This window comes from Pogona vitticeps, chromosome 12 (genome assembly GCF_051106095.1).
Source record: "Pogona vitticeps strain Pit_001003342236 chromosome 12, PviZW2.1, whole genome shotgun sequence".
Classification (NCBI taxonomy): Eukaryota; Metazoa; Chordata; class Lepidosauria; order Squamata; family Agamidae; genus Pogona; species Pogona vitticeps.
The window spans coordinates 23186841-23214171 of NC_135794.1; the positions used below are offsets into that span (position 1 = coordinate 23186841).

The 27331-nt window shown below is 45.4% G+C and overlaps 2 protein-coding genes across 2 annotated transcripts; both read left to right on the forward strand.

Moving 5' to 3' along the window:
- Nucleotides 1–6: 6 nt before the first annotated feature.
- Nucleotides 7–2346, forward strand: TLNRD1 (talin rod domain containing 1). Its single transcript, XM_078381148.1, has one exon. The coding sequence runs from the start codon at nucleotides 142–144 to the stop codon at nucleotides 1198–1200; it is 1059 nt and encodes a 352-aa protein (XP_078237274.1). The 5' UTR covers nucleotides 7–141; the 3' UTR covers nucleotides 1201–2346.
- Nucleotides 2347–17629: 15283 nt separating this feature from the next.
- On the forward strand, nucleotides 17630–26603 carry CFAP161 (cilia and flagella associated protein 161). The gene is made up of 7 exons (XM_020790139.3): nucleotides 17630–17866; nucleotides 20379–20468; nucleotides 20848–21086; nucleotides 22425–22509; nucleotides 23979–24137; nucleotides 25499–25572; nucleotides 26312–26603. Exons 1-7 carry the CDS (start codon nucleotides 17777–17779, stop codon nucleotides 26526–26528), a joined length of 954 nt encoding a protein of 317 aa, XP_020645798.3. The 5' UTR covers nucleotides 17630–17776; the 3' UTR covers nucleotides 26529–26603.
- Nucleotides 26604–27331: the final 728 nt, after the last annotated feature.

Genomic DNA, 27331 nt, shown 5'->3' on the forward strand with positions numbered 1-27331 from the left:
TTTATGGAATGATGGTGCGGAAAAAGCAGAGAGCTCTCGCTGTGCTCAGTAGAGACTCCTCGGGAGGTAGCCGGAGCAGCGGGTGCGGCGCGGGCGACGGTGGCGGGGTCCCCACAGGCATGCGCAGTCCCCCAAGGCGCGATGGCTAGTGGTGGCTCCGGCAAATCGGCCAGCGAGGTGTCCACCCCCAGTGGCAACGCGTTGCAGCGGAAGAAGCTGGTGGCCATCTGTGACCACTGCAAGGTCAAGATGCAGCTGGTAGCCGATCTGCTCCTCCTCTCCAGCGAGAGCCGGCCGGTCCACACCGAGAGCCTCTCCGCCTTCGGGGAGTCCTTCGAGAAGTGCCGAGACACCCTCATCGCCCGGACCAAAGGCTTGTCCATCCTGACCCACGACATCCAGAGCCAGCTGAACATGGGCCGCTTCGCCGAAGTTGGGGAGATCCTGGCGGAGCTGGGCGAGCTGGTGGTCTCCTTGACCGAGTGCTCGGCCCACGCCGCCTACCTGGCGGCCGTGGAGATCCCGGGGGCTCAGCCGGCTTTGCCCGGGTTGGTGGATCGTTACAAGGTGACCCGGTGTAAACACGAGGTGGAACATGGCTGTGGGGTCCTGAAGACCACCCCGCTGGCCGACATGAGCCCTCAGCTCCTGCTGGAGGTTTCCCAAAACATGTCCAAGAATCTCAAGTTCTTGACGGACGCCTGCATCCTGGCCAGCGAGAGGTCTAAGGATAAGTTTGCCAAGGAACAGTTCAAGCTCAGCGTCAAGTGCATGAGCACCAGCGCCTCGGCCCTCCTGGCCTGCGTCAAAGAGGTCAAGAGCTCACCGAGCGAACTGGCGCGCAACCGGTGCGTCTTGTTCAGCGGGCCGCTAGTGCAGTCCGTCTACGCCCTGGTGGGCTTTGCCACCGAGCCTCAGTTTTTGGGCAAAGCCGCCGCCATCAACCCGGAGGGCAAAGCGGTGCAGACGGCCATTTTGGGGGGCGCCATGAGCGTGGTGTCGGCCTGCGTGCTCCTCACCCAGTGCCTCAGGGATATCGCCCAGCACTCCGAAAGTAGCCCCAAGGTGGCCGAATCCAGGGAAAGGTTGAGGAACTCGGCGTGCGCCGTCTCAGATGGCTGCAACCTGTTATCTCAGGCACTCAGAGAACGGTCTTCACCCCGGACTTTACCGCCAGCGAATTCAAATTCTGTGAATTAATATTCTCTCTCTCTCTCTCCCCCCTCACTCTACCCAACCTTGAGGCATGGCCACTGCTAACAAAAAAAAAAAAAACAGACTTAACTTCCTTCTCCCTCTTCCTGTGTTTTTGTGTATACCAAAGAATTTGTGGAAGTGAGCCCGATTCTTTGATCCTGAGAATTATGATAGATCTCATTTCTGATGCAACACGAGGCGGCAAAGCGACACCTTTCCGCCTATGTAGAAATCGCCCACTTTGGATGGATGGCATGTTTTGAGGAGAGAGTAGAGGGGAGAGCAGATCAGAGTAGCCATGTATTTCAGTCAAAGTCTGGTCACCTGTGGTGATCCAGAACCACCATACAGGTGAGTAAGCAGGCTAGCAGAAGAGGACCAGAGAGCTCTCTCCTTCCTCAATCCCCAGCCTTCAACCCCAACGTAACCCCAACACCGGTCTTGGTTCTCGTATAGTCCCGTCCCTCCAGTCCCAATTCTTTATAGGCTTGTACTTTTTTTTAAAGCCTAGTAACTTTGGGGGGGGGGGGCTGATTTCCAAGTACAGCACAGCTGATATATTTGCATATCTTCATTCGTTAAACTCTGTAAACAAGGGAAGGGTTCCAAGAACAGTTTCAAGGCTGACAATAAATGAGGGAGATAGTTTAAAACAAATAAATAAACAGAAGAAGCCTTCATGGTGTTGGGTGTGGTTTTCGCAGGGGGTGGGGGAGGGAAATACTTTTCCTTCCCCCCCCCCACTTTTTCTTTCTCTTTCGTCTTCCGGGATTCCCCCATCCAAATTTCACTGTTCAGTTCTGCAGGAAGAAATACGTTACCTCAGCTTTCGTAAGTCTGCAAGAAGCGAACCTTTGAACGACGGATGTAGCTCTGTTTCGTTTTGTTTGTTCTGTATGATTACTTTTGAATCAAGGTCTTTGGTTAGAGGTGAATTTTGCAGTGTTGAGTGGCGGGTGGATGGCAACTCCAAACTGGGGCAAAAGCTACTGTGAGTGTGTTTATAACAGGGTTGGGGAGGGTGACACTATATTAAGAAATTGATTCTTTTTTTTTTAATTATTATTTTTTTCAGTGACAGTTTTTTTAAAAAAAAATCTTGCATGTACTGGAGTATTTATTTCATCTATTAAAATGTTGTTTCTCAGACACCTTTCTTTCTTTGGATATTTTCTTATTTAAACCCACGACACATCAGCAGCAAAACCTTATGCTTTGTATCGGATTCCTTTCTTCCCATGGAATGGGATTATACGGAGCTATGGTTTGAAGTTGACTATCTTGTAGACGTGAATGATCAAATTCTAGCTCAGGGATCCAGGCGTCTGGCTGCCGAGCCAGAGGTTGGGAGTTTGATTCCTCACTGGGCTTTGATAGGAAGATGATCGATGATCTGCAGAGTTCTCCTTCTGGCTCTGCCGTTCTAAGATTGTGTGCGTTGGTATACTGGTGGCCATTTTGGATATGGCGGAGAGGAGCACATCACCATCATCATTATGCGCCTTCTATTTTGGTTTCATATCCACTTTCCCAGAAGGCCACGTCCTCAGGTTAGCTGGGTTTGTTGTTTGCTTGTTTCCAACAGAATTAGAGAAATGACGGGTTTTAAGGAGGCACGTCCAAGATAAGACGTTTTGCTCTGAAAAGTTCAGAAAAGACCACCAAGTGGCAGAATTGTATCTGTACACGTCCCACTGCATTCCATGATTCGTGTGTGTGTGTGTGTAAAGACACATGTGCTCTCTAGACATGGGACTAGAATTCCCATCAGCCATAGATCGCATAGCCAATAGAGAAGGCTGATGGGGGTTCCAGTCCCCACCACTAGAAGACTATGTGTTTCCCTTGGCTGCTGTTAAGAATGTGTATGCTGGCAGTTTTAAAACAGTGGATGTACTCCTTTGGAGTAAGTAGCTTTTCCAGCCTTGGTTTCCCTCCTGGCCCTCTGTATATATATTTTTAAAAGTTATTCTGAACATAAAAGTTTACAAATGCAACTTCCAACAGATTTCTTATGTTATCATCATTCAGAATTGCAGAGCTGGAAGGGTAGCAAGTCCACACACACACACCCGGGATCCATGCAATTTATGAACCTCAACATGAAATGGGAAAAAGTTGCACACCAGAATCCTTCCAGGAGAAAAGGGGGGGGGATAAAACCAGAGGCAATTAATCTGACCCACTGTTGAGCCATCTTTTATCTTCCCACTCCTGGTGACCCTTTGCTGCTGATGATGATGATCCTTGAACTTCCACTTTGGAGGGTCTCGTTGCGATCGCTGTAGATGCCTTTAATCTCTTGTTCTCGTACAACAAAATGTTAAGAAAACCTGAGAAGGGCCGGATTCCCACGGGCCCTCGTTTCTCACAGTCTGCTGTGTCCCAAATTGACCGGACCTCCTTTTCTATATAAATGGCAAAAACATTTGAAGGGCAGGAGGCTGGAGGATAGGAAATTGGCTGTCGCTTGAGCGTCGTAACCTTCATGGAAAGGTTAATTAATTAAACCGAGCTCGGCAAAAGGCATCTATTAAAAGTCACAAACCTGCAAAGGGAATTCCTGTTCCCCCAGCCATCTACAGCCATGGCATTGTTCATGCCGTAGAAAGCCACAAAGAAAGCAGCAACTTTGGGCAAAGTATCTGCGGTGGTTCATGTGCAGATAATTCAGACCACAGTTGGCCGCAATCCTATCTTGACTTACGGGGAAATAAACCCCATTGAACTCAATGGGACTCAACAACAGTAGGTTTTTGTGGTTCGAGGGGCCACCGTCAACCTGTCCGGTGTCTATCGTCAATCACCAAGCGGACAATGTTTGCTTTGTGACAGTCACGTCAGGTGAAATTTAAAAGCAGAGAAGAAAAGGACACCGTGTTTCTGCATTTTTATCTTGATCTTCGCCGTCCACGTTAAGCTTTTGAAACTTGCTTGGCAACTCAAAATGACCTGTGGTTCTCCTTTTGCTTCTTGATTTACGTAACCTGTCCCACCCCTGCCAGATTGAAAAGCCAGGGAATCAATATCGCCAAGAGGATTCACGAGAGAACCCTTTCCACAGGGTAACTTCTGAAATGGGCGCTTTTGTCAGTTTTGAGAACATGCCCCTCAAAAGCACGGGGCAGGTGAATTATTTCTCATTGTTACATCTGACTACACATAAGTGCTGTACCCGTAGAATCTCTGCCTGAACTGTTTAAAATGACTCTTTCCAGACCATAAACATTAGATGGGGGAAGGCTGGGTGAGCAGCTCTGCCAGTAAAAAAAATGGACAAGCCTGCACTGGGAGGGGGTTCTCATTTATAGACAGGCAGGCCTGGTCCAGCTGTCTTTCTCCCTGTCTATCCATCATGCTAGACAGTTCCATGGCTTAAGAGCCAGAGGTTGGGAGTTCGAATTCTCCCACTGGTCCTTCTAGACAGCGGCCAGACTCGATGATCCAGAGGGTGCCCCTTCCAGCTCTACCGTTCCAATTGTGGAGCAATTGGGGGAAAATGTTGGACTATTTCAGGGGACTGTGTATTTTTTAAAAAATGTAGAATTAATTAGATTTTGCACGAGCTGAGCAGGGCCTTTGGGAGGTTGTGGGCTCAAAGGGTTGCCATAAATGGGATTGACGAGGCCAGAAAAATTAATAGGTTCATCCTGAAATTATGAGCAAAGGCAACGAAGGACTGCAGGAGAGCCAACGAATGCCAAGGCATCTTATTTAAAATATCAATAAAATTTCTAACAACTTTAGGGTCTTTCCCATGAGAGGCGTCTGGGTGGGGTCCACCTTGCATGCACCCTCCCCATAGCTACAGCTCAGGGACCAAGATTCAAACTCGGCACCTCCTTGGGGAACACCACTTTTCAATACTTGGGACAGGGCTGTACATTATGAAGGAAGTGCGGCCCAGAAGAGCAGTCCGGGGCCATTCTGCCCCCCCCCCCAAAAAAAACACTTAGATAAAGCTTTTCCTATTTCCTGACAACATCCCCCTCCTTTGTGTTTTCCCCAACAGCCAGCGGGAAGTGACGTAGCACAGGGTGTGGATGGGTGCAGGAAACACATGGATCTGAGCAGGATGTCAGCTGTAACGGATCTCAGCCCGGGATGGGGATTCCATGACTTTCCAGATCCTGTTGGATTGCATCTCCCATGATCCCCCGCTAGCTGTGGCCGATGGGAATGGTCAACCGAGAAAGTCCGGAGGGCCAACTCTCACCTGCCCAGTTCAGAGACTTACTCCAAGACTCTCAGAACAGATCCATGCTCTTTCTGACCCTTCATTCCTCTGAAACTCAGAAGTACTTTGTGTCTGGCGGGAGCCGGATCGGTCCCGCGCACTGACACATTCTGGATGGCTAGTCGTCCTCCTCTTGGCTGCCTGTCCGGCCCTCTGCACAGGAAAATGATTTTTGCCATACCATATGCTATGGGAGAGACTATATTTAGGCATGGAGCTTAAGCCTTTGCTTTATGAATGTCCTGGCTTAGGGCCCGTTTCTGGAACTTTTTTTTAAAGTCTGCGCCGTTTCCTTTTTATGTTAGGGTTGGGTTGTAAGACCTGCAGATTTTTTTTCTCCCGATTGTTTTTCTTTCCCTCTTTTTCTTTTCTCCAATGGTACTTTCCCCCCCAGCTATTCTGCAAGCCGGCCACAGAAGTTATTAAATGTATTTAATTAGCCTGTTTCAACATCTAAGTATGTCAAGGTTGAGTTCTTTCCTTCCCACCTTGTTCCCGAAATACTGACGGATCGCCAGCGCGTTGCTGATTTCTGAGCGCCTACCAAGCCTGATCTTTGTAGAGTTCGGCATGCGAAAACATATGGAATCCAAGAGATTTTGAGTCCCTCTCAGGGCACTATCCTAGGCTCGTCTACTCAGGAGTAACTCCTCTTGAGTTCAAAGGGACCTGTTCCTACGTACGCAGGTACAGGATTGTGTCTGGAGAAGTGGGCTGCGGTTCGTGAAGGCCTAGGGCAAAAGAAAACTTGTCTAAAAGGTGCTACCTGCTTTATTCTGAGCCGCAGGATAAAGTGGTTAAACTGCAGTCCTGCAGTCAAGCCTCTGCTTGCAACCTGAGTTCGATCCTAGCTTGTTCTGCTACTTGATTTCCAACGAACCAAAGATAACAGAGTATAAAACAAACCTTGGATTCTTTCTTTGATAAATAGGCCAGACCTCCGGCTGCTGGCAGGTTCACACTTTTGACTATGAATGCATTTGAAATGTGATGTTCAAGGAGAGCGTTACGGATGCCATGGACCTCCACGTCCAGCCACGTGCAAGACATAAAGACAACTGCATGCATTCAGGCAGGCTGTGTTTTAAAACTGCAGCTGGTATGTAGCTCTGAGGTTAAACTGTGCACTCCGCTACCCTCAGAGTAACACAACCCCGATGGCTGCTTCTCCGCACTAAGAATGGGTACTTTACCAGGAAACGTTATTGGCTTCCCATGCCTTCCTTCCTGGGAAGTTTTGCAAGGCCTTGATTCAGAAACACAAGTCTAGAAGTAGGGGTTTAAGGTGCCGGGAGAAGATGAAAGGTAACACATTGTGGAGAGGTTAAAGGGGGACCCTTCAGCAGGTGGAACCCCCTGCCACTTGAAATAAGCTCATCAGCTTATTTTACTCTCCCTCGACATCTCCACATTTTCAACCAACATCTGACTTTTTTTACTATTCTGGCTTCCCCTGATCCTCAATTGCACCGCTTTTCAATTTTTTCCCCCTCTTGCTTAGATTTTAAAAGAATATCTGTTGTTTAAAAAATTAGTTTCTGCTTGTCTTACTTACATACTTACTTACTTACTTACTTACTTACTTACTTACTTACTTACTTACTTACTTACTTACTTACTTACTTACTTACTTACTTACTTACTTACTTACTTACTTATTTGATTCCTATCCTGCCCATCTAGACCAAAGGTCTAGTCTGGACGGTTTACAAATTTAAAAACAATAAAACCGATTATTGCCTTTTGCTCGTCATGTGTTGGCTTAGGGCAAATGCACAGCTGGGGGAGGAAAAAAAATAATCGCTCCCTGTGTCTGGATCAATTCGTGGTGTGCAATTTATTTTATTTTATTTTATTTTTATTTTTGGGACTACTGCTCCCGGAGCCAGCAGAGCTGCTAGGAGTTTCGGAGAGGGCTGCGCGGTGAAAGTCACCCACGGGCGTTTCCAAGAAAACATTTCCGAGGAGGCCTTTGAAACATGCCGCGCTTTGTCCAAAGCCCGAATTGGCTCTCTCTCTCCCCCACATACACACACACTTAGACGTTTTTGTAGGCCTGTCAAACCCCACCCTTCCACTTCCCACTAATTTCCTGCTGAAGTCATAGTTTGAAGGCTTCTCAAGCTGTGTCGGCAAGGCAATTCCACCCCACAACTCACGGCCACCACCGCTGTCGCCACCAGAGAGATGGGCGCCCATATGGGTTGGCTCACGAGCCGGGTTTTGCTTTCCACAGCCCGAAAGTCTTCTTAAGAAAGGAAATCCTCACCGTAAAATCATGTCAGTGCTTTTTTTTTCCCTTTCCAGGCACTCCCGTGCAGCCGTCAGAACTGTACACTTACTCACTTCTAGCTAGAGAGTGCCCATTTGTGCAGGGGTTTTTTTATGTGCATGCTGTGGGATTGTGACAGTTGTTACTGCAAGAAAAAGCAACTTTTCCAAGTTTGGGTAGATGGGTCTGCACAGGCTTCAGCAAACATCAAGTGGGGGGGTGGTCCTTTTTTTTTTTCATGGAGTGGTCTTTTAGGGGTTTTTTTTTGCCCCCCTCCTTTCATTTTAAGTGGTGGCTTGGAACAGCTTTCCGTTTTCTGTACAGGCTCGAATCATCAGAGAGAGCGAAAACGACACACTCGGCAGTGTACAGGCCAGGAGGAATGGCCGTGAAAACTTTTTCCCAGCTCTGAAGAGTTACCTAAACACCTCGAACGTTTGTGAGTTTGAGTGTTCCTGTCGGCGTCGGGCTCATCCTTGAGCTGTCACCTGCACATCCTAAGGCTCTGAGCAGCACACACTTAAAATTAAACATTTAAAAGCTTTAAGGAGCTCGAAACAGAACTGAGGGTATATGCCTGTGTGTATATAACTGCAGAGCAGCAGCTGCTGGTCTAAAATTAGACACACGGGAGAGAGTGTTCATTAGTGCAAGCATATCTGTATGGAGCGTTTTTCCCCTCCTACATGCAGGGCTTCAAGGAAATGAATTTTTTCCAGAGTGTGTGCAAAGAGAAATGGCACAAACTCCAGTTACAGTGGCCGCGCTGACTGGGGGCTTCTGGAAGTTGGGGGTACAAAAAAAATAAATTTTCAGAGGTCTGATCAACCAATTCTAACAGTTTCACCAGAAGCGGAATCACTAGGAACTGCAGGTGGAAGACAAGAAAGAGTTCCCTGCATTCAGATCTCACTGCCTGGATCTTATAATATTATTAACATCTTAGAACGGCGGAGCTGGAAGGGACCCCATGGGATCATCCAGTCCAGCCCCTGTCAGGGAGGCACCGTGGGGGGAATCGAACTCCCAACCTCTGGCTCTGTAGGCTTCTGGGAAGCATTCCCAAATACCTGCTCCACTCTATAAGGAGAGTCCAAAACGGAATCAGCTAGAACAACTCTCAACAAATAGGGAGCGAGTCTTTTGTAAAGTTAACAGCTCCTGACTGCCTATTTCAAGACCACGCCATCCTTAGATACTTGGCATTATAACTGGGAGAACTTGCAGCAATAAGCAGTTCAGGGCCCACCCGAGACATTTTGCCACTTTAGGCAAAGAATGAGAACAAGGCTTTATAGAAACAGCTCAAGTTGCAACCTTCTTTTTCCTAGCATCGGCCGCCTGTGGCAGCCACCGCACCCTGTCCTTAATGATACAGCCAGCCCCATTGTAGTTCCCAGATTCCGGCATTCATAAAGATGACTCTTGAAGCAGTGATTCATCTCTGAATGATAGGATTCCCCTTCAAGACCACCCAAAGATGCAGGGATATGTCATGTGCCATCAAGTCAAATGGGCGGGATATAAATTTAATAAATAAATAAACTGCCGTATCCTAATGATCCTCCTAATAGATCTTTCAAGGTCAGTGAGATGTTTAAGGAGTGGTTTCACCAGTTCCACACTTCCAAGCGAGCTTCCATGGCTGAGTGGGGATTTGAACTCACACCTAGCCCATCACGCTATCCATGACAACACCCTAGCAATCAAAGAGGTACTAGCAGATTTATTTATGTGATTATCTATTCACCTCCTACATGACCCCAGGGCGTCTGACATAATCTTTAAATAAAAACTGAAAAATGCAAAAAAAAAAAAAAGCCATCACCAAGCAATGGCATTGACTAAGATCATTTTTTTTAAAAGGAAGAAAGCCCACATGAGTCTCTGTCGCAAAACTGCAGTTGATCCAAAGTTCAAGCGTGCCTATGCTTTCCGCAAAAGGCAGAAACAATAAACACAGCCCGTTGCCATGTCCTCAGATGACTCCGAAATAGAGGAGTTTCACTTTGCGCTTACCCAAGGCTGCATGCAGCCGAGAGATCTCTCTAAGGTAGGTGCTTCTCCCTCAAGGGTGGGGGGGTAGGAAGACAGAGGCTGGAGAAAACCTCAGATTTAGAGTCGTTTCCATGGGAATCTTGGCAGTTCTGGCTATCAACAAACACAGTTTAGAATCCTATGCGCTCCTCTCCCTCCTCCCCCCCCCCCCACGCCTCTCCTAAAACACCCCTTTCCAAAATTCACCCAAAACAGTCAACACATTCTATTTTTCCATCATGGTCCTGCTCCTCTATCTGTTAAATCTGCACCATGCAGGCCTGCACAAAAAGCTGGATGATTAAAACCTTGATATTACATTGGAAAGATATTATTATTATTTTTTCAACAGCTTGCAAAGCAGGATTCATTCTACTACAGGTATGCTTTCACTTTAGAAAATGCTGCTCTTTTCTACCTTTTATAGGAGATGGGGCTTTCTTCACGATCCAGCTTTCATACCCATACATGATGATCAGGAATACAGGAGTATTGTAGCTGGTCTTGGTCTCCGGTGACACTAACATGACTATGAACTTGCTGATGTTCATGAACTTTTTTAAAAAAAGACTGCTGTACAGATTCATCCTTCGCTGTGCATCTGTGCGAGCGTCAATAAGCCAAAGAGATTCTTGGGTTTCTGATCTGTTCCAAGGGCAGAGAATTTCATTCACTGACCTCTGCCAAAAATGGGACTGGAGACACTGTAAACAACAGCTTGAGCGCCTCATTCATAAAGACCAAAAATAGCATTTGATTTCACTAACAGCCAACGTTAGCAGGATCGACTCTGTTGTTGGGATCCTCCAGACACAGTTTGATATCCTGCTCAGAATATCCACGTTTGGAAGACTGAAAACTTATCTTTCCTCTCTCTCTCTCTCTCTCTCTCTCTCTCTCTCTCTCTCTCTCTCTCTCTCACACACACACACACACACACACACACACACACACACACACACACACACACACCGGAAGGTCAAGGATTCCCCATAGCCGAGGGAAAGAAATTCGGTTTCTTACAACTGCTTTTCAAAACACGAGAGATAACTTTTCATGCGTGCCAACCGCAAACAGGGTCAGATATGTTTTTAATCAAACGGGGAATGGAAGGAAAAAAAAACAGAAGGAAACTTTTCCCACCCTTCCTTTCGTCTCCATGCTGGACAAGATCCTGCTTCCAGAGTGGATCCACCCAGCTTGTTTTTTGTGCCGAGTTCAAATGTTTAAAAGGTGGGCGACTTCTGTCTTTTCCCTTCGCCTTTCACCCTGGTTTTAATGACAGCATGAGCACATGATATTACAGTATTCCCCCGACAAGACTAGAACGGCTGCCTATAAATAACTCCACTCTTAAATGAGGGGAAAAAAAGGAGTGGGTGGGGGAAAAAAGAAAGAGCGAGAAAAAACAGAAAACAGCTGCTGGGAATCCACAACTGAAAACTCACTCAGCCGTGCTAGCGGTGCATAACCAGATAAGCCAGTTAGACAACATTACTGTCTTTTTTGTTCTTCTTTGAATAAAGCACCGTAGAATCCCTCAGCCAACGGCTAGAGGATATTGGGAGCTGAATTCTCAAATAACTGCCCCCACCACTGCAGATTAATTTAAACTTTAATAAAAACAAAATCTACAGTACTGTTTGTGGGGTTGTCTATGTTGTCTATGTTTGCAACCTCGCATACTGCCTTTAGCACGTTTGGCTGGGGAGGAACTTTCTGGCCTGGGGTGGCAGTCAATCTACCCAGTGCTAACCAATGGTTCCTTTCCTGCCTCTGAATTCAAAGAGAGGGACGCCTCTCTGCTCAGTGTCTCTTTCCCTCTCTTGAATCTGTTTTGCAGATAGCAGTCATGGTTCCCACTTTGGTCTTGACCTCTAAATAAAGAAATGGTTCATAATTCTTTCTTTTATTAATGTCTCAGAGTGCCTTATTGAGACTATTAGTGGCAGTTTAGTGAGGAAAAAGGGTGAATTACTCTGGAACGTGAAGCTATGGGAAATCCTTTCCGTTCTGCTGTGCAGCTAGAGGAATTCAACCAGAAATTCAAAAATCTGCAACAGTCTACATAAAGGAGCAGGTGGAACTGGCCTAAATAGGATTGCTAGGAGATTCTGTATGCTATTTGGTGCAATCCTCACATCCATATGTGTGGTATATGGACCTCAAGCAACCTGATTTGGTTCAAAGCAGCCTGCTGTCATTCTGCCAAAATCCTGAAGTGGCTTCAGAAGAGAGTTGCTTCAGGATTTGGGCAAATCAAACCTTTCCTCGGCTCTGTGGAAGGAGGTGCGGAGGAAGTTGAAAATATTTTTTTAAAATGTGCTTTCAGAAGAGAAGAAGAAAAGAAGAAGGAAAGAACTGATCAACAACTGAACAGATCAACAGCAAATAAACAACTGCCCCATAGAGGAAAGAGAAAGAAACAGCAGAGGGGCAGAGCTCTCTTTGAATTTCAAAAACTTGGAAGATCAATTGGTTGGTGCTGGATAGACAATCACCCCAATTGCGAAACGTCTCTCCCAGTTGCACAAAGTAGAGACAGCATGTGAGGTTGTAAACAAGAGTCCAAGAGTTCCATGACTGATCACAAATCCGAACCCAGGTCTTCTGAATCTTGGATCCTGAACAAATTCTGGAGTGTGGACTCAGATCATGAATGGGAAAGTTACTTTACTAGGTAACAACTCCCAGCGTACCTAAGCCAGCATATGGAGCAGAGGATGACATTTGTTCTGTAGAAGCCAAATAGTGGTTTAGCCTGGCATTTGGGAATTAACAGTTTAATTATAATAAAGCTCCCCAGTGGCCTATTTATGAAGGATGTTTTTGCTCACTCTGGCTGGGGTGTGGCTTGCTTCCTTCACAGACACAGAATAAGGGTGTTGTCTGTGCCATATCCTGCTCCCATCGAACATGCTGTGATCCCGCAAAGCCCTCTGGCACATCCAGTGCTTAAAAAGAGTGAAAGATGAAAAAAAAAAACATTCAGATTTAGTGATGGAAGAGTAGTGGATAGATCCGTCAACTTAGGGTTCTTCTAGATTGGCTAAAGGTAGTGACAGAAGCAGCAGCTTCTTCAACGAGACCTCAGTCCCACACCAATGCTGCAGCTGAGATCTGCAGCCAGGTAAAAGAATGGAGAAACAAGGCTGTGTGGGAATTTTTCTGATGTCCTCAGGCACCATCTCTTGGTTGCTGTCTGATTGAACCCTAACTACTAACTGTGGGTAGTGGGAATTTGGAGATGACTGTGGGTCTGTCCACCCTGTGGAATTTAGTGCGATCTGGCCCAGCCAGTGCCTAAGAGGTCCTTATCTTCAGGGCAATCTCTTTTAACGCTTGGTACTCGTCTGCGAATAAGGGACGTGGTGGCGCTGTGGGTTAAACCACAGAAGCCTCCGTGCTGCAAGGTCAGAAGACCAAACAGTCATACGATCGAATCCACGCAATAGAGGGGGCTCCCGTCACTTCTCCCAGCTCCCGCTGACCTAGCAGTTCGAAAGCATGTAAATGCGAGTAGATAAATAAGTACCACCTCAGTGGAAGGTCATGACGTTCCGTGTCAAGTTGCGCTGGCCACGTGACCACAAAAACTGTCTTCGGACAAAACGCTCGCTCTCTGGCTTGGAAATGGAGATGTGCACCATGCCTTAGAGTCGGACATGACTGGACTAAATGTCAAGGGCAACCTTTACCTTTACCTACTCATCTGCAAAGGCAGAACAAAGAGCCATTTTGCATCTCAATGGATCATCCCAGAAAGATTGCATGCCCTCGCCCTGTGCCAGAAAAGGTATGGGACAGCTCTTAAAGGGGAAGGATGAATCATTTTAAGGAGAAGTACAAACTGATGAGGTCTTTTCTTCCATGCTAAGCAGTGTTGTCAGGGAATCATATATCAGAACTATATGCTAGTGTAGGCAGTCTGTGTCTCCTTTTTTATCTTTGTTCTGACTTGGCCTGGAGACTCCTTCAAATGGAGGACAGTTCAAGCTAAAACAGGACAAACAGTCACCTTGCTTAGCCTCAGGTACGTCAAAATCCTCTCATTTCTCAAGGTGTGATCCATCAGGTGTGATCTGACCCATCCAAATCAATGTAGAATATCCCCAGTGGCTTCCAGAGAACCTGTCTCTCTCTCCCTTTCTGGATCATGAAAACTATTCCGTGCAAATGAAAAATGAAGCATATATAACCCTTTCCCCCTTCCCTTTTGGGCCACTTGCCTGATTTAAAACAGAAGCTTCCCTGCTACAAGCTTCGGTGGTATGGAATCGAAAGCGGCTGGTCCTAATAGCTTCCACATGCAGCTTGATATCGCTGGTGGCGCTTTGAAGGGGTGGGGAAGGAGACCCAAAGGGGGGAAACTGCAGAAATTTTGCAGAACAAAAGCAAGCCGATGCGTCCAGGAAGTGACCGGCGCTGTCTTTTCTAATATTAGAAACAGGCAGTCGGGGCGGTTGAATGAAGCATTCCCGTTGCGTCCCAAAACAGGTTAACAAGAGTTGAAAGCAAAAGACAAAAATAGCGCAGTGCACTGTCATTAGTCCTGCAGCTCTAAGATGATGAAGATGATGATGATCAAGTATTTCCAGTAAAGATGCAAAGAACTTTTATCATGCCATCAAAACATGAATTGCCGGTTCAGAATTTCGATGTGAATGGGTTAGTCTTTATTCAAGCCATGCTAATTTCGCACTCATTCATTCCTAGGTACTTTTGTCCATTTTCCACATTTCGTGGCAGGCGTCCTCCCTGACCCCTTTAAAAATGTGCACAAAAATAATGCCTAAAGGCCAACTAAAATTCTTGTTTTTGAGCTTGCCTCCTCTCAATACTAGTTTCTCAAAACCCTTTACCTAAATGGGGCACATTTCTAAATGTGTTTTGTCATAATATAGACATTAAATGTATTTGTTGGTTTTAAAATGTATGCTAAATGTGTTTGGGTTTTTTGTTTTTTTGTTTTTTGAGCTGAGAAGTACACAACTGAGATTCAGAAAAACATGAATGAAGCAGTTCTAGAGCTGGAATAAATACCCTTTTTTGGACAACCTTTACTGATTTATGACCCCTGGAGGATTCTGATGCATACACACACACACACAGAAGGACGTTTTCTGCAGTACTGTAGTAAAAGTTGTCCAGAAAATTCATTTTAACTCTGAAATGTCTCTCTAAAATATAATGTTGTAGAATTAGAGAAAACAAGAGAACTCTTAGGCATCCCTAAATTCATGCTTTTGTTGCTGTTTCCCCTTGTAAGCCCGTAGCCCTTGGTACAAAGATTTCTCGAAGCCTTCTGTACTTTCAACGCTCCCATCAGCTCTGACTGGCCAGGTTTGGGAAGCCCTATTATTTTAATCTCCTAGCATGCTTGAACCAATGAACAGTGGGGGAGTTATGGGAAATACAACTGGAACCAACCTTTCAATTTCCCAGAATGCCCCAGGCAATTCAACTGCAGGTCTCTGTGGGAAACCAAACCATTAGGCTCGGGAGGAGAAATTGAGAAAACAGGAACTAGTGATGAGAAAAAGGAATTGACTCAAGGGGATGGGTGTGATGGGAAGGGTCAGAGCAGATTCTGGACCCCCATGGTGTGTCTCTGAAGTTTATCTCCCCAGCTGCAAAACTACAGAACAACTCTTGCACCAAAACGGCTCGAGGCCGGCTGGGTGTGTCCCTTCCCAACATTATGAATAGGTGGAAAACTCTAAAAATCCCCCTGATGGGGGGAACTTCCTGCTAGAGAGGAAATGGATGCCCACAGTGGGTGTGCAAAGACACATTTAGCCGACACTCTTCTACTAAAGAGCAAGAAACATGAGCTTCTGCAGTCATTCAGCTTAAAAATAGCAGCGCTCGACTCCCGGCGCTGTGTATGGGAACGGTTCAGAATCAATTTAATGGTGTGCATTTTCAAACATAGTCAATAATAGAACCTCTAGCACTTTCTTACACTTCTAAAATGGAGGAAGTAGTAATATAAACAAAGGAACAGAAGTTGAAAAACCCTGATTTACTTTAAAAAAATTTTTTTTTTCTCTCCAGAGGTCTACCTGTGTGGATATAGAAACGATGGCCTGAATTGATGCTAACTGGCTCAGTAAATGCACCTTTCAACATCCTTTTTAGATTAGGCATCCTTCAGTCTCAGGAGACGATGGTAATGTGCTCTGTATGGAGGACTTGGAACAGTGTCTAGTGTGGCTGAAGAGACCAATTCGAGAGTGACAGTCTCTTCCACACTGAAGACAAATACAATCTGTTCCCTGTCCAGCTCCCTGATTTGGCTGCTTCCGGGTCTGCCTCTTTGCCTCAGCCTGCTGAACAAGGGTCTCTTCGAATTGGGAGAGGCCATGATGCAATGCCTGCCTCCAGGCTGAACGCTCAGAGGTCAGGGTTTCCCATCTGTGGAGGTCCATTCCTAAGGCCTTCAGATCCCGCTTGCAAATGTCCTTGTATCATAGCTGTGGTCTCCCTCTGGGGTGATTTCCATGCACTCATTCTCCATCCAGGAGATCTTTCAGAATCCGACTGTCAATCATTCTTATGACATGCCCGAGCCAAGACTGATCTTTCACCCACCCACCCACCTTCCAGGTGTTATTCCCCCCCATCTTCATATGGCTCAGGGTTATGAAATCAAGGGAGTTACAGCTCTAAGCTCCCCACCCCAGAGTCAGATTCTCAAAATCTAAGACGGCCAATATTCCATTCTTAAAAACCAACCCCAGAGGGAAGAAGTCAAAGACATTTGAATTCCAAAGCACAGTGTTTTTAAGATACTGGACGCTTGGTTTCATCAGATTATTTTAAACAACCCAAACTCTACTTCACTCATATTCCTTTTTAAAAACAAAAACAAAAAACCCAACAGTAAAATCCACCCTGATCTGGCAATTCCAGTAAAGTGAAGTAGAAAACAGTTATTCGTCCGCTTATATAAGCCAGGGAGAGGATGAGCTTGAAAAAGCGTTGTGAAGCAAAGAACTAGATTAACTCTAATGCACCACAAGACGGAGCTGTTGCATCATAATCCCAAATCCAAATTTCTATATTCCCTTTATTAGGAGCAACACAAGTGCCATAAAGGCAGGCAACTTTCCAAATTGCCCAGAAACAGGCTAGATGTGACGGAGAAGAAGAGATTGATATATAAAAAAGGCCCAGACACACATCCGAAGCAGCCGGATGATCTGGTCATTAAGGTCTGGAGTTTAGACCCTGCCTCAAAACTGAGATTTGCCAAAGCAAATGGATGAAGAGTAGTTAGCAGGAGGCAGTAAGACTGCTGCTATTGTGCTAGAGAATGAATTTGACCCAACTCCGGGAGGCAGTGGAAGACAGGAGGGCCTGGTGAGCTCTGGTCCATGGGGTCACGAAGAGTCGGACACGACTAAACGATTAAACAACAACAAAAGAATAATAACTCATCAGGTTTTGATGTCCTTCTCTTCTCAGACCTGTTTTTGTATGCATATTTAAGAAGCAATGAGTAACGTAACAAATACCATTGCAATATTTATAAACCACAACAAGCAAAGTAGCAAACACCACGGCAATGAGAGCCGATTCCATTTAAAACTCTGCGGCAACCAGGGGGAAGACGTTCTCTTTGAAAAAAGTGACTTCCTAGACTCTGCTCCCTCTTTTGCTGGGAGTCATTTCTCCACCTTTAAACGTCTGATGTGATCAATTGCCTGCAGTCTTTCCTCCAATCCAGCTCCTGTTGTCTCTCTTTCCTAAAATAGATAAAAGTCCTACCTTTAACAGAGGAAAAAAGGGCAAAGAGCATCCCACTGCCTTCTCATTTATTCTGTCCTCTTCTGATTGGCTCAGAGGTCTCCTCTACGGGGCCAATCCCAGATGCCCGTGGTCTCCATGACAACATGTAAACTCAACAACACAGCTCTGCCCTCCGGCTATGAGCATCTCTCTCGGGTACCGGGTACCGCCAAGGTCAAGGGGTTGGATCCTGGATTCTGGTTTGCTTCCCTCCTCCACCTTTGCACACACCTGCCAACATGTTCAACGTGAGGACGAGCATGAGCGGCAGGAACTACAGCCCAGGGGTGCTGGTTGGCAACTGGAACGAAGACGTGTATCTGGAAGAGGTAAGGGACTCCTTTGCCCAAGTTAATTTGTTTTCTATATTGGATTCATTCCCACTAGGGTGCTTCTGGGTGGATTTCAAAGAGAGTAAAACAAACACATATTTGTTCATGTGCTCGCTCATGCACACACCTGTCTGCTTCTGTAAGAGCCTAGGTATAACCTGAAACCATCCTTACACCAGATCAACCCTGATACAAAAGACTTGTAAGTTTCTAGCTTAACTTAAACATTGTTTCCCGTGGTTTGAACAGTTCTCCTTCTTGATTTTCTTGGTTTGCTTACTCTCACATCTCATGAAGGCTGGAGCTTCGAAAAGCTTTTACACTATGGTATTTAAAGTAAATACATAAATGTAGGTTTCATCTCTCCAGTCCATGTGCACTTAATGTTTCATTTGCACAGACGCCAGGAGCTTATATCTTGTGGCAATACATAAACTGTCCTGTACATCATTTGGGAGCTTTTAAAAAAGTTTATCAGGAAGTATGCCTGGCTTTAATCTAGTTTAGGTCCAGGGCACAGGGGCAGGTAGCTTTTAAACCTGATGCTCTCTGTGTTTTCCAGCAAAAGCCCAGGAGGACACTTAAAAAGTAGATAAATAAGCACTTCCGTTGGCATCAATGAAAGCCCTAAAAATAATCCACACAAGCAGCATGGATTTTAGGGGGAAACATCACTGGCCAAATATATTTGCATTTTATCTGCTTGTGCAAGGTGATCCTCCTTACGACTGAAACTATGCACGGCCCTTCTTAAGGAAAAAAAAAAAGAACCCTAAACGACGTAGTAAATATTTTATATACAGCATAGTTCAGCTGTTATGATAACAAATGTGCCTTGAAAATACAATTCCTTCTTCCAGGGCTTATGAGAATGCAAGGCGAGGGGAATTGCTTTAAAATGTTTTGAAATAAGTAAAAGAAAAGAAATCCTGTTTTCGTAACACAGCTAGCTCATTATCCCCATCATCAGAGGACATATTTCACTACAATAACCCAATTCACTCTAAATACATATATCATTACACCAAGCATCTTAATAAAGGAAACCCACCCACCCCCCTTATGATGCAATAACTGCAAATCTACCTACACTCACCATTCAAGGCAAAACTAATTAAAATCCACTCCCTAGGATGCCATTAATAGATAGATTGAAACCCTAGAAAGCTATTTTCCCAGAGAAAGAAGAACGTGTGTTACTTAACTCTCTCTGCACAACTTAGTGACAATAACCTCTTATTTTCTTCTTGTTGTTGCATTTATCAGCAAAACAAGACCAAATATCCTCGTATGAGAAAGGGAAGATTTGGCTTCCTTTCATAGCCTTCAAAGGGTTACAGGTGTGCAAAAAAAAAGGACCGTCTTATAGGGGAAATCACCACGTCTCATTCATAATCGCAGCTTCTTTCTGTCCGTCTTGAGTAATCCTATGTTGAAATTTAACAACTATAGTCCTAGGTCAACATTTTTATTTTAATCCTTTTTTGGGTTAGGCTTTAAAGTTTCAAAATCCAGCATTAGCTGAAATCCTATTGCTTAACTTAGTAGGTTATGAGTAAGCCCATTTGAATCAATGGATTTTATAGATGAGTTGACTCAACGAACCTCCACTGATTCAATTGGCCTACTTGAATACTTAGGGGATGCTCTAGCTGCCGATTCTCTACTTTGTTGTGGGGTGGGCTTCATGGCCTTTTGGGTCCCCTTCAGTTATACAGTTCTATGATTCGTGTAAATTGAATGCGCAGTATGGTGTAGTGAATAGAGTGATGGGACTCAGACTCTGGAGTACAGGGTTCGAATCCCCACTCAGCCATGGAAACCCACTGGGGGAGTAGAATTGGTAAAACAACTCCTTAAATCCCTCCCTTACCTTGAAAGCCCTATGAGGGTTGCAATAGGCCAGTTCTGACTTCACAGCACATAATAACGAGAAGATGATTCCTATAAACTAGCTAATGATGATGGAAGAGAAAAGCACTTCTGTGTGTGTAGAACACGCCCTTTCTTTGAATAATCACAAGCATTCAGTAATGAGGATCAGAGGGTCCTTGGTCGTTTTTGGTAATGGCCCTTTGCACCCCATCCATCCAAATTTTGTTCAAATCTCTGGGCTCTTATTTCCCTTCCCTTTAGCCTAATTTGAGAGTCCCATATGTTCCTTTTTGCCCCATCTTCTCCTTCATTACAGTGAAGTTCAGCGGTTCCAGCGTCTGTATGGTTCATCTGGAAGCCCATACGGTGCGGTAGCTAGAGCAATGGACTGAGGCTCAGGAGACCTGGTTGCAAATCCCCACTTGGCCATAGAAACACAAAGTGTGCGGTCACCTTCTTAGAGTTACCATGTCAGAAGTAACATAACAGAATGTGACAATGACACTTCAACATGTAGTACCTGTAGGACAAACGGCATATTAACCAAACTTCCTTCCTTCCTTCCTTCCTTCCTTCCTTCCTTCCTTCCTTCCTTCCTTCCTTCCTTCCTTCCTTCCTTCCTTCCTTCCTTTAGGAATTCCTGAAAGACTTCTTATACAAAAGAGAAAGAGGAGAACTTTTAATCCAGAGATCACAAAGGCTGAGAGATCACCTTTATAAAAAGGTATTCAAGTATTATTATGTGGCTCACCTTTACATTTATTGCCCTCTTTGTTCTGCGATGGAGCTCAGCTTCGTGGACAGACAGAGTGGCCAGGGGATTCCTCACTCAAGTCGAGAATCCAGGAAGCCCGTGGTACCACTAGAGTTTGGGCTCGAGCCCATATCCAGTTCTTAGTCCCACCTAGAGCAGATGCGTTGAATCGTTGGGTTGTACACAAGCATGGACAAGACACGTTCTAGATGGGCAGTATATAAGTTAAATGGATGGATGGATGGATGGATGGATGGATGGATGGATGGATGGATGGATGGATGGATGGATGGATGGATGGATGGATGGATGGATGGATGGATGGATAAATATCTCCTCTTTGAAACAGGAGGAGCTTTCCGTTTCGAAAGATGGGTTTATTCACTTTGGAGACACCATCATGCTGGTGAATCCAGAGAACAGCAGATCCCCCACACAGAGTGAACCGAACATGCGTGGGAATCTCTCTCTGGCTGTTAATCCCGACGAAGCATCCATCCATCTACGTCCAGAGCTCCCCGTCCCCTGCGAGACAAGCGCCATCAGGAGCATGACACCCGTTGGCCGCAACACGTTTCGGATTTTAAGGTGAGAGGCTTTGCAGAACCCTGGCCGATGTCTTTGAAATGTAGCTTTCCTCCTCAAGAGAGAGAGAGAGAAAATAGAAGTCACTCTCGATATAACAGGGGCAGCTGTCTACTGAAGGCTTGACCATCTGTGGACCATCTGTGCTCGGGCTGGTGTTTAGGGTGGCATTCAAAGAGAATGCCAATCACTAGGGGGAAAAAAAGGAAAGGCCCATTTGCTTTGATTTTGCATGTTAATACTATTAAGGATGCAAATTTAGGATTACTACAATTTATTTATTTATGTATTTATTTATTTATTTATTGGACTTATATACCGCCCCATAGCGCTACAAGCACTCTCCGGGCGGTTTACAATTTTTAATTATATAGGCTACACATTGCCCCCCCAGCAAGCTGGGTACTCATTTTACCGACCTCGGAAGGATGGAAGGCTGAGTCAACCTTGAGCCGGCTACCTGGGATTTGAACCCCAGGTCGTGAGCACAGTTTTTTAGCTTGCAGTACAGCATTTTAACCACTGCGCCACGAGGCTCTTTTTTGCTGGCATTTCGCCATAATGGGGAAAATTGACCAGGTAATATGTAGATGTGCCTTTCAGTCTGTTATCTGGCTGTGGATGGGCCTGTTCCATATTTCTTTATGTTTTTTCCCCCCTATCTCTAAACCAGACTTCAGCACACAGTCCTCCAAAGAGAATGTGCTCTTAAATAGAGGACCACCCTCTGCAAAGCAGGTTGTGTGGCCACTCTGTTCTTGGCCACAGAGTTTTGTCCCTCTGTCCCCCACCCTCGTAGGCAAGGTGGGAAGGGGGAAACGAGCAACTTTTTTTGGAGGTGGGGGAGAGAGAAGGCTGATAAAAGGAATACGGAGCCATGAAATGCCAGAAGAAGGAGGACCACACCTGCTTCTGTTGATGATCCTGCCCCCCCATATCATCGACTGCCCCCAGGGAAATGAAGCAGCCACCCAAAAATCTTGTCCTAAGCCAGCATGCAACTGGGGCACATAATACGACAACCGGATTATTTGCACAAAGTCCCAGTGGCATTCTGCCTTGGAAAGGAGGGTGGCCAACTACCGAAAAAGGAGAGAAAATAAATATATATATATTTAAAAAATAGGACATTTGACAGAATGCAAGTCTTCGGGCAGGAAAAGATGCAGCAATTGCAACCACAGTTTGAACAGAAAGACAGTCCATCACCCTATGATGCAGAAAGGGGTCCATAGATTATTGCTTTATCGGCTTCTACCCCTAATCCGGGTTCAAATTCAGGGGCGCGGTTCATTTCCCCTTTTGTTTCCAGTGATTCTGAATTCTGTGTGTTTATTAAAGCCTTGAAGGGGAAGCAATGGGCGAGCCTGTTCGGTTTGGGCAGAACTTTGGCCTTGGAACGGCAGGAGGATTTTCTAACCGCCTGGTAAGTAGCTTGATGGAGAGAAAACCCCGCTCGCTGTTTTTAACGTTTTTGTTCTGTCTTTTGCTCTTTGCAGTTGATGGTATATGTTTTAGTCACCACGGTTGTAAACCGCCTGGAATAGTGCAGTGCATTAATGGGGTGGTCGGTCAATCTAATGAACGAACGAACAAATGAACAAACGAACGAAAGAACGAAAGAACGTAATAGAGCAGCGCAGACATACAACCTGTGGACTACAAAACATTCCTGGACTTGTATAGGGTTCATTTCTGTACTTTTGGGTTCTTGCCCTTGTGACAGGTGAAAAGAACTGGAGTGGATCCAAGCTTTCGACATCCTAATTTTGTGCAGACGAATCTGTAACTTTTTATTCGCCCAGAACTGAAACGGATACTGTTAATATTCCTCCATATTACACCTCATTCATCAAGCAAGTAGGATTATATCCTGCACATGTTTTTGTCCTCTTCCTATTATGGGAAAGTCTGGGTCACTTAGATGGCGTTCTGAATTTTGGGAACGCGAAGAAATTTTTACCAATGTCTCATTTGAGGTCCAAATAGGCCGAACTTGTCATGATAAGACAACCTGTCAAGGAATCTCAACTCCTGTGAGCCCTCTTGACTTTTGCTCAGTGGTTCCCAAACCTGGGGTCCCCAGATGTTCTTGGACTACAACTCCCAAAAGCCTTCACCACTAGCTGTGGATTTCTGGGAGATGCGGCCCAAGAACATCTGGAGACCCAAGGTTACAAAACTATACTACCAAAGGCAAGATCGCCATGCCAAGCACTTCCTGCCACTTGTACAAAATGACGCTCCCGCATCTTTTTTTCCCTTTGCACTCACCAAACACCAAAGAACAGGTTGGTTGCTCGTACAAAAAATGAAAGAAGGAAGAAAAAACCCCACACACGATCACCACCCTAATGTTTTTTTGCTTCTTAAAAGTTATGTTTGTGTGTGTTTCTGTAAATTAGAAGTTTTGGATTCTCCACCCACCCTAATGATCCTGAGGTTCCCTAGGGATCCCTTTCATCATGGGGAAGTCATGGGTTGCTGTGGGGTTTGTGTGTCAGAGAGAGGGGGGGGAAGGCTTTAATTTCCAAAAATTGCCACTATTGAAAGGCGGTGGCCAGTGTCCTGCTGAAATTTCTATGCACAGAATGGATACGACCTCTCGATAATGTAGCTTTGGGTAGGATTCCTGTTTCTGACCCAGGTTCAGACTCTAAGTGGTGTTTGTACATCACCTCTAATTTCCAGAAGATGCAGAAAACTTCATCCCCAGCTCTGACTGCCAGATCTGCAAACTGAGCCACGCCGCCTGTGACCTTCCGGGTCTCACACTGCTGTGTAAACACAACCCCCGGGCTTGTTCTATAACCACCCTGGTATCTGTGTGGCTCTTTTCCATTGCCTGTCTCGCTGTAGTCCCACGTGTCATTCCTTTCTGTTTCCGTTTTCCAGCTGTTTCTTGCGAGTGACCACAGGACGTTCTTGAACATGGCGAAGAAATCCTGCTGCCAGCCTGTGTTCATGACCGATGAACTTTCTTACCTGGCGTCTTGGCAAGCAACCTTCCTGGACCCCCAGTTCCGCCTGGAATATGAAGGCTTCCCAGTGCCTGTAAGAAATGAGACAAAGCTTTTAAAAACCTCACACCGCTCTAATACGTAAGCCCCACTTAGCCTCCTTGTTGCATTTGGTCTGTGCTTGAGTTCCAGGAGGCTTCGGTTCCCTTCTCCAAACTTTAGGTGGCACCCGACGTCTCTCCTAAAGGGACTTTTATTCAAAAAAGCAAGCCTTCACCTTCCTCTCCCTTGGAGTTTCTGAAAAGTCTTTCTCTCCCGAGAGGACACCCTCCCAACCTTCTGGCTAGTGGAGGGTCTTCCTCTGGACACAAGTTTTCATAGATGACATCTCTTGTCTTCAGAGGCAGCCTTCAAAGCTGACATAACCTCTGCATGAACAAGAAGGAAGTTATGAGGACAGAGCAAAGTGGAGGTCAGGATTATGTTGATGAAGATGGCTCCCCAAATCCTCACCCACAGGGTGCTAGACCTGCATCCCCGAGGATTCGTGCCAGTGGCTTCACCTTAACTTCCTCCAAAGGTTGAACGACGGCAGAGCAAGTCTACCCTTGACTCAAGTCAGAGGTGGGGCCTTCTTTGGCCAACGTACCATGAAAAACAAAGTACAGTGGTGCCTCGCAAGACAAATTTAATTTGTTCCGCGGTTAATGTTGTCTTGCAAAAAATTCATCTTGTGAAACTCATTTTCCCATAGGAATGCAATAAAATCTAAATAATGCGTTCCTATGGGCAAAAAAAAAAAGCCAGAACAAAGTCACATTTGGTTTACAAAGGGTTTGTTAAGTGCTCTTTAAAGCCATACATATTGTGCAGATGATTTAAAAAAATTTCAATCAAAAAACTTTGTTTTTTAAAAAACATTTAAAAATCAGCAAACATGAGGCAGGACCAAAAAACGGAAAACATTCTTCTTGCAAAGAATGGCCATAGGAACATTTGTCTTGCGAGTCATCAACCCCAGTTGCCAAAACCATTTGTCTTGCGAGTTTTTTTTTCCTGCGAGGCATTTGTCTTGCGAGGCACCACCACTGTATACAAGAAAAGATAGAGCGAGAATCAAGTGGAACATGGAAATACAAGACAAACCAAACCTTGTGTAGGACATAATAAAATGGAAAGTAAAACTGCCACCAAGAGCACCATATCAAAAGTTCCTAAATTGAACTGGTGCTCTCTCAATCTTTCTCTCTCTCTCTCTTGTATCCACTTGTGTTGCTTTGTTTCATGGGGATCATTGGGAAAAGTCCTTCAAAAAGGTTTGGAGGACTGTCGTCTTTCCTCTTTACAATGATGTCTGTTGATCTGGCTTTGATGCCCAGGAGAAATCTGTGCAAAAATCATGGGAAAAATGAAAACCCCCAAGAACGGCTCACTTTTCTTCTTCTTTTTCCCCAGGCAAATTCAAAGATCCTCATTGTTCACTGCCATACGAACCAGGGACTGGCAGTTCCGAGAAATTTTTGGCTCAGGTAAATGAACTTCAGTCTTTGCAGCCACTGTACACAATACAACATACACAGGCTATGCTAGTTTTAACTCCTGACAGCTTTACTTAAAGTGTCCTGGAAATTATCATCTGGTCAGCACAATCCAGGATATCTCACCTCCCTTCCCATCCCGTTCTTAGTTTGTATCAGTTTGTGACCCATTCTCCACTCCCTCGTGCTTCGGAATTTGCGTACTTTAGCCATAGGCAACTTTTGCAATACACACTTTACCTTATGCACACATTTTCCAGAAGTGCACATTTTTGTATTCATTGGTCCCAGGTGAAGCACGTGCTCCTTGTAACTAGAGATTCAGCTCCTTTGGTTAAACCCATTATTTTGGTGAGATGCGAAGTGGTTAATTTCGACAAGGATCTCTACACCACCCCGATTTTTATCCGCCACTCATTTTGTGGAAAGAAAGCTGTGTAAGAACAGACTGGCATCACATCGAGCATTACAGATAAAGCTTTTTTCCCCCAGTTCAAGCACTATTTATTATAAGTGCACCAAAAACTGGCTACAATAAGACACGAGTGAGCTTGTATAGCTAAGAAAGGAAAGGGGGTATTGTAAAAGAAATATATATCTGTGAGTTAGCAAAGAGCAGGGGTAGGTGCAGATTTACAAGGTTCTCTATGTGTTTGTGTGTGTGCATTTGTTTGTTTGTGTGTGTCTGCGTGTGGTTGCCCATCAGCAAAGACCTAATCTTGTTTTCTAGGACGTACTTTGGCAAGGAATATGAAGTCAACTGCCACACCTACCTGGACACGCACAAAGCGGAGGAAGACAAGAATCACTGGCTCATCGTTGTTGGCAATCCTAGCAGCAATTCTGCCACCATGTTGGATAGACCGAAGCCGCCCTCCGAGGAGACCAGAGCCCAAAACTGTGAACTCCACACAGAGACGTCCACAGAACAAGCGCCCACACTTTAAAATTAAGAGATGCTGTTTTGTTTGTGCTCTTGTAAGAAAAAGGATAAAAATGGAATAAATGGCTATCAGAACACAGACGATGCTTCGCCGTTTCTTTCATTTTCATGGGTGAGAGGGGGAAAGAAGCAAGAAAACACACACACACACACACACACACGGAATTTCCAAAAATCTAGGCCGACGTACTTGTCAAGTCCCTGTCCTTGAAAGCAGATGGACAGCAACACAAGATGTACATTTCAGAGGCAGAGCACAACAAGGTGTCTTACACAACCCATGAAAATCAAAGGTTCCCCAGCTCTCTGCCCTGGCGAGGCAGATGGGCCTCCTGGTTTTGGCTGAGAGCATCCAAACGGGGCGAGACGGAGTAACGGAGTAAAGTCTTGGGTACCTAGAAGGAGAGAAATCTCCCCCTTGCCATTTTCTGTTCTGATCACACGATGGCAGCATCACGTTAAAGAAAGGTCCAAAGGAACGGGAACGGGTGAGTCTGTCTCAGCCTGTTGGCGACATGAAAAGGGAGAAAAAGAAAGAGAGAGAGAGAAGCGGGCAAAGGACCCAAAATGTGGTGGCCCTTGAAAAGGTAACAGATATATTTATTTCTGGATGAACTTTTCTGGATCAAAATCCACTTCCTCAGACCTAAGGAAGCTGTTTGTCTTTAATAATAACCATAATCAGCATGTGACGTCAAGTCCATTCTGACTTAGGGTGACCCTTTTCAAAGTTTTCTAGGTAACGAAGACTCAGAAGTGGCTTCCCATTCCCTTCCTCGCAGTGGTCCCCAACCTTGGGCCTCCAGA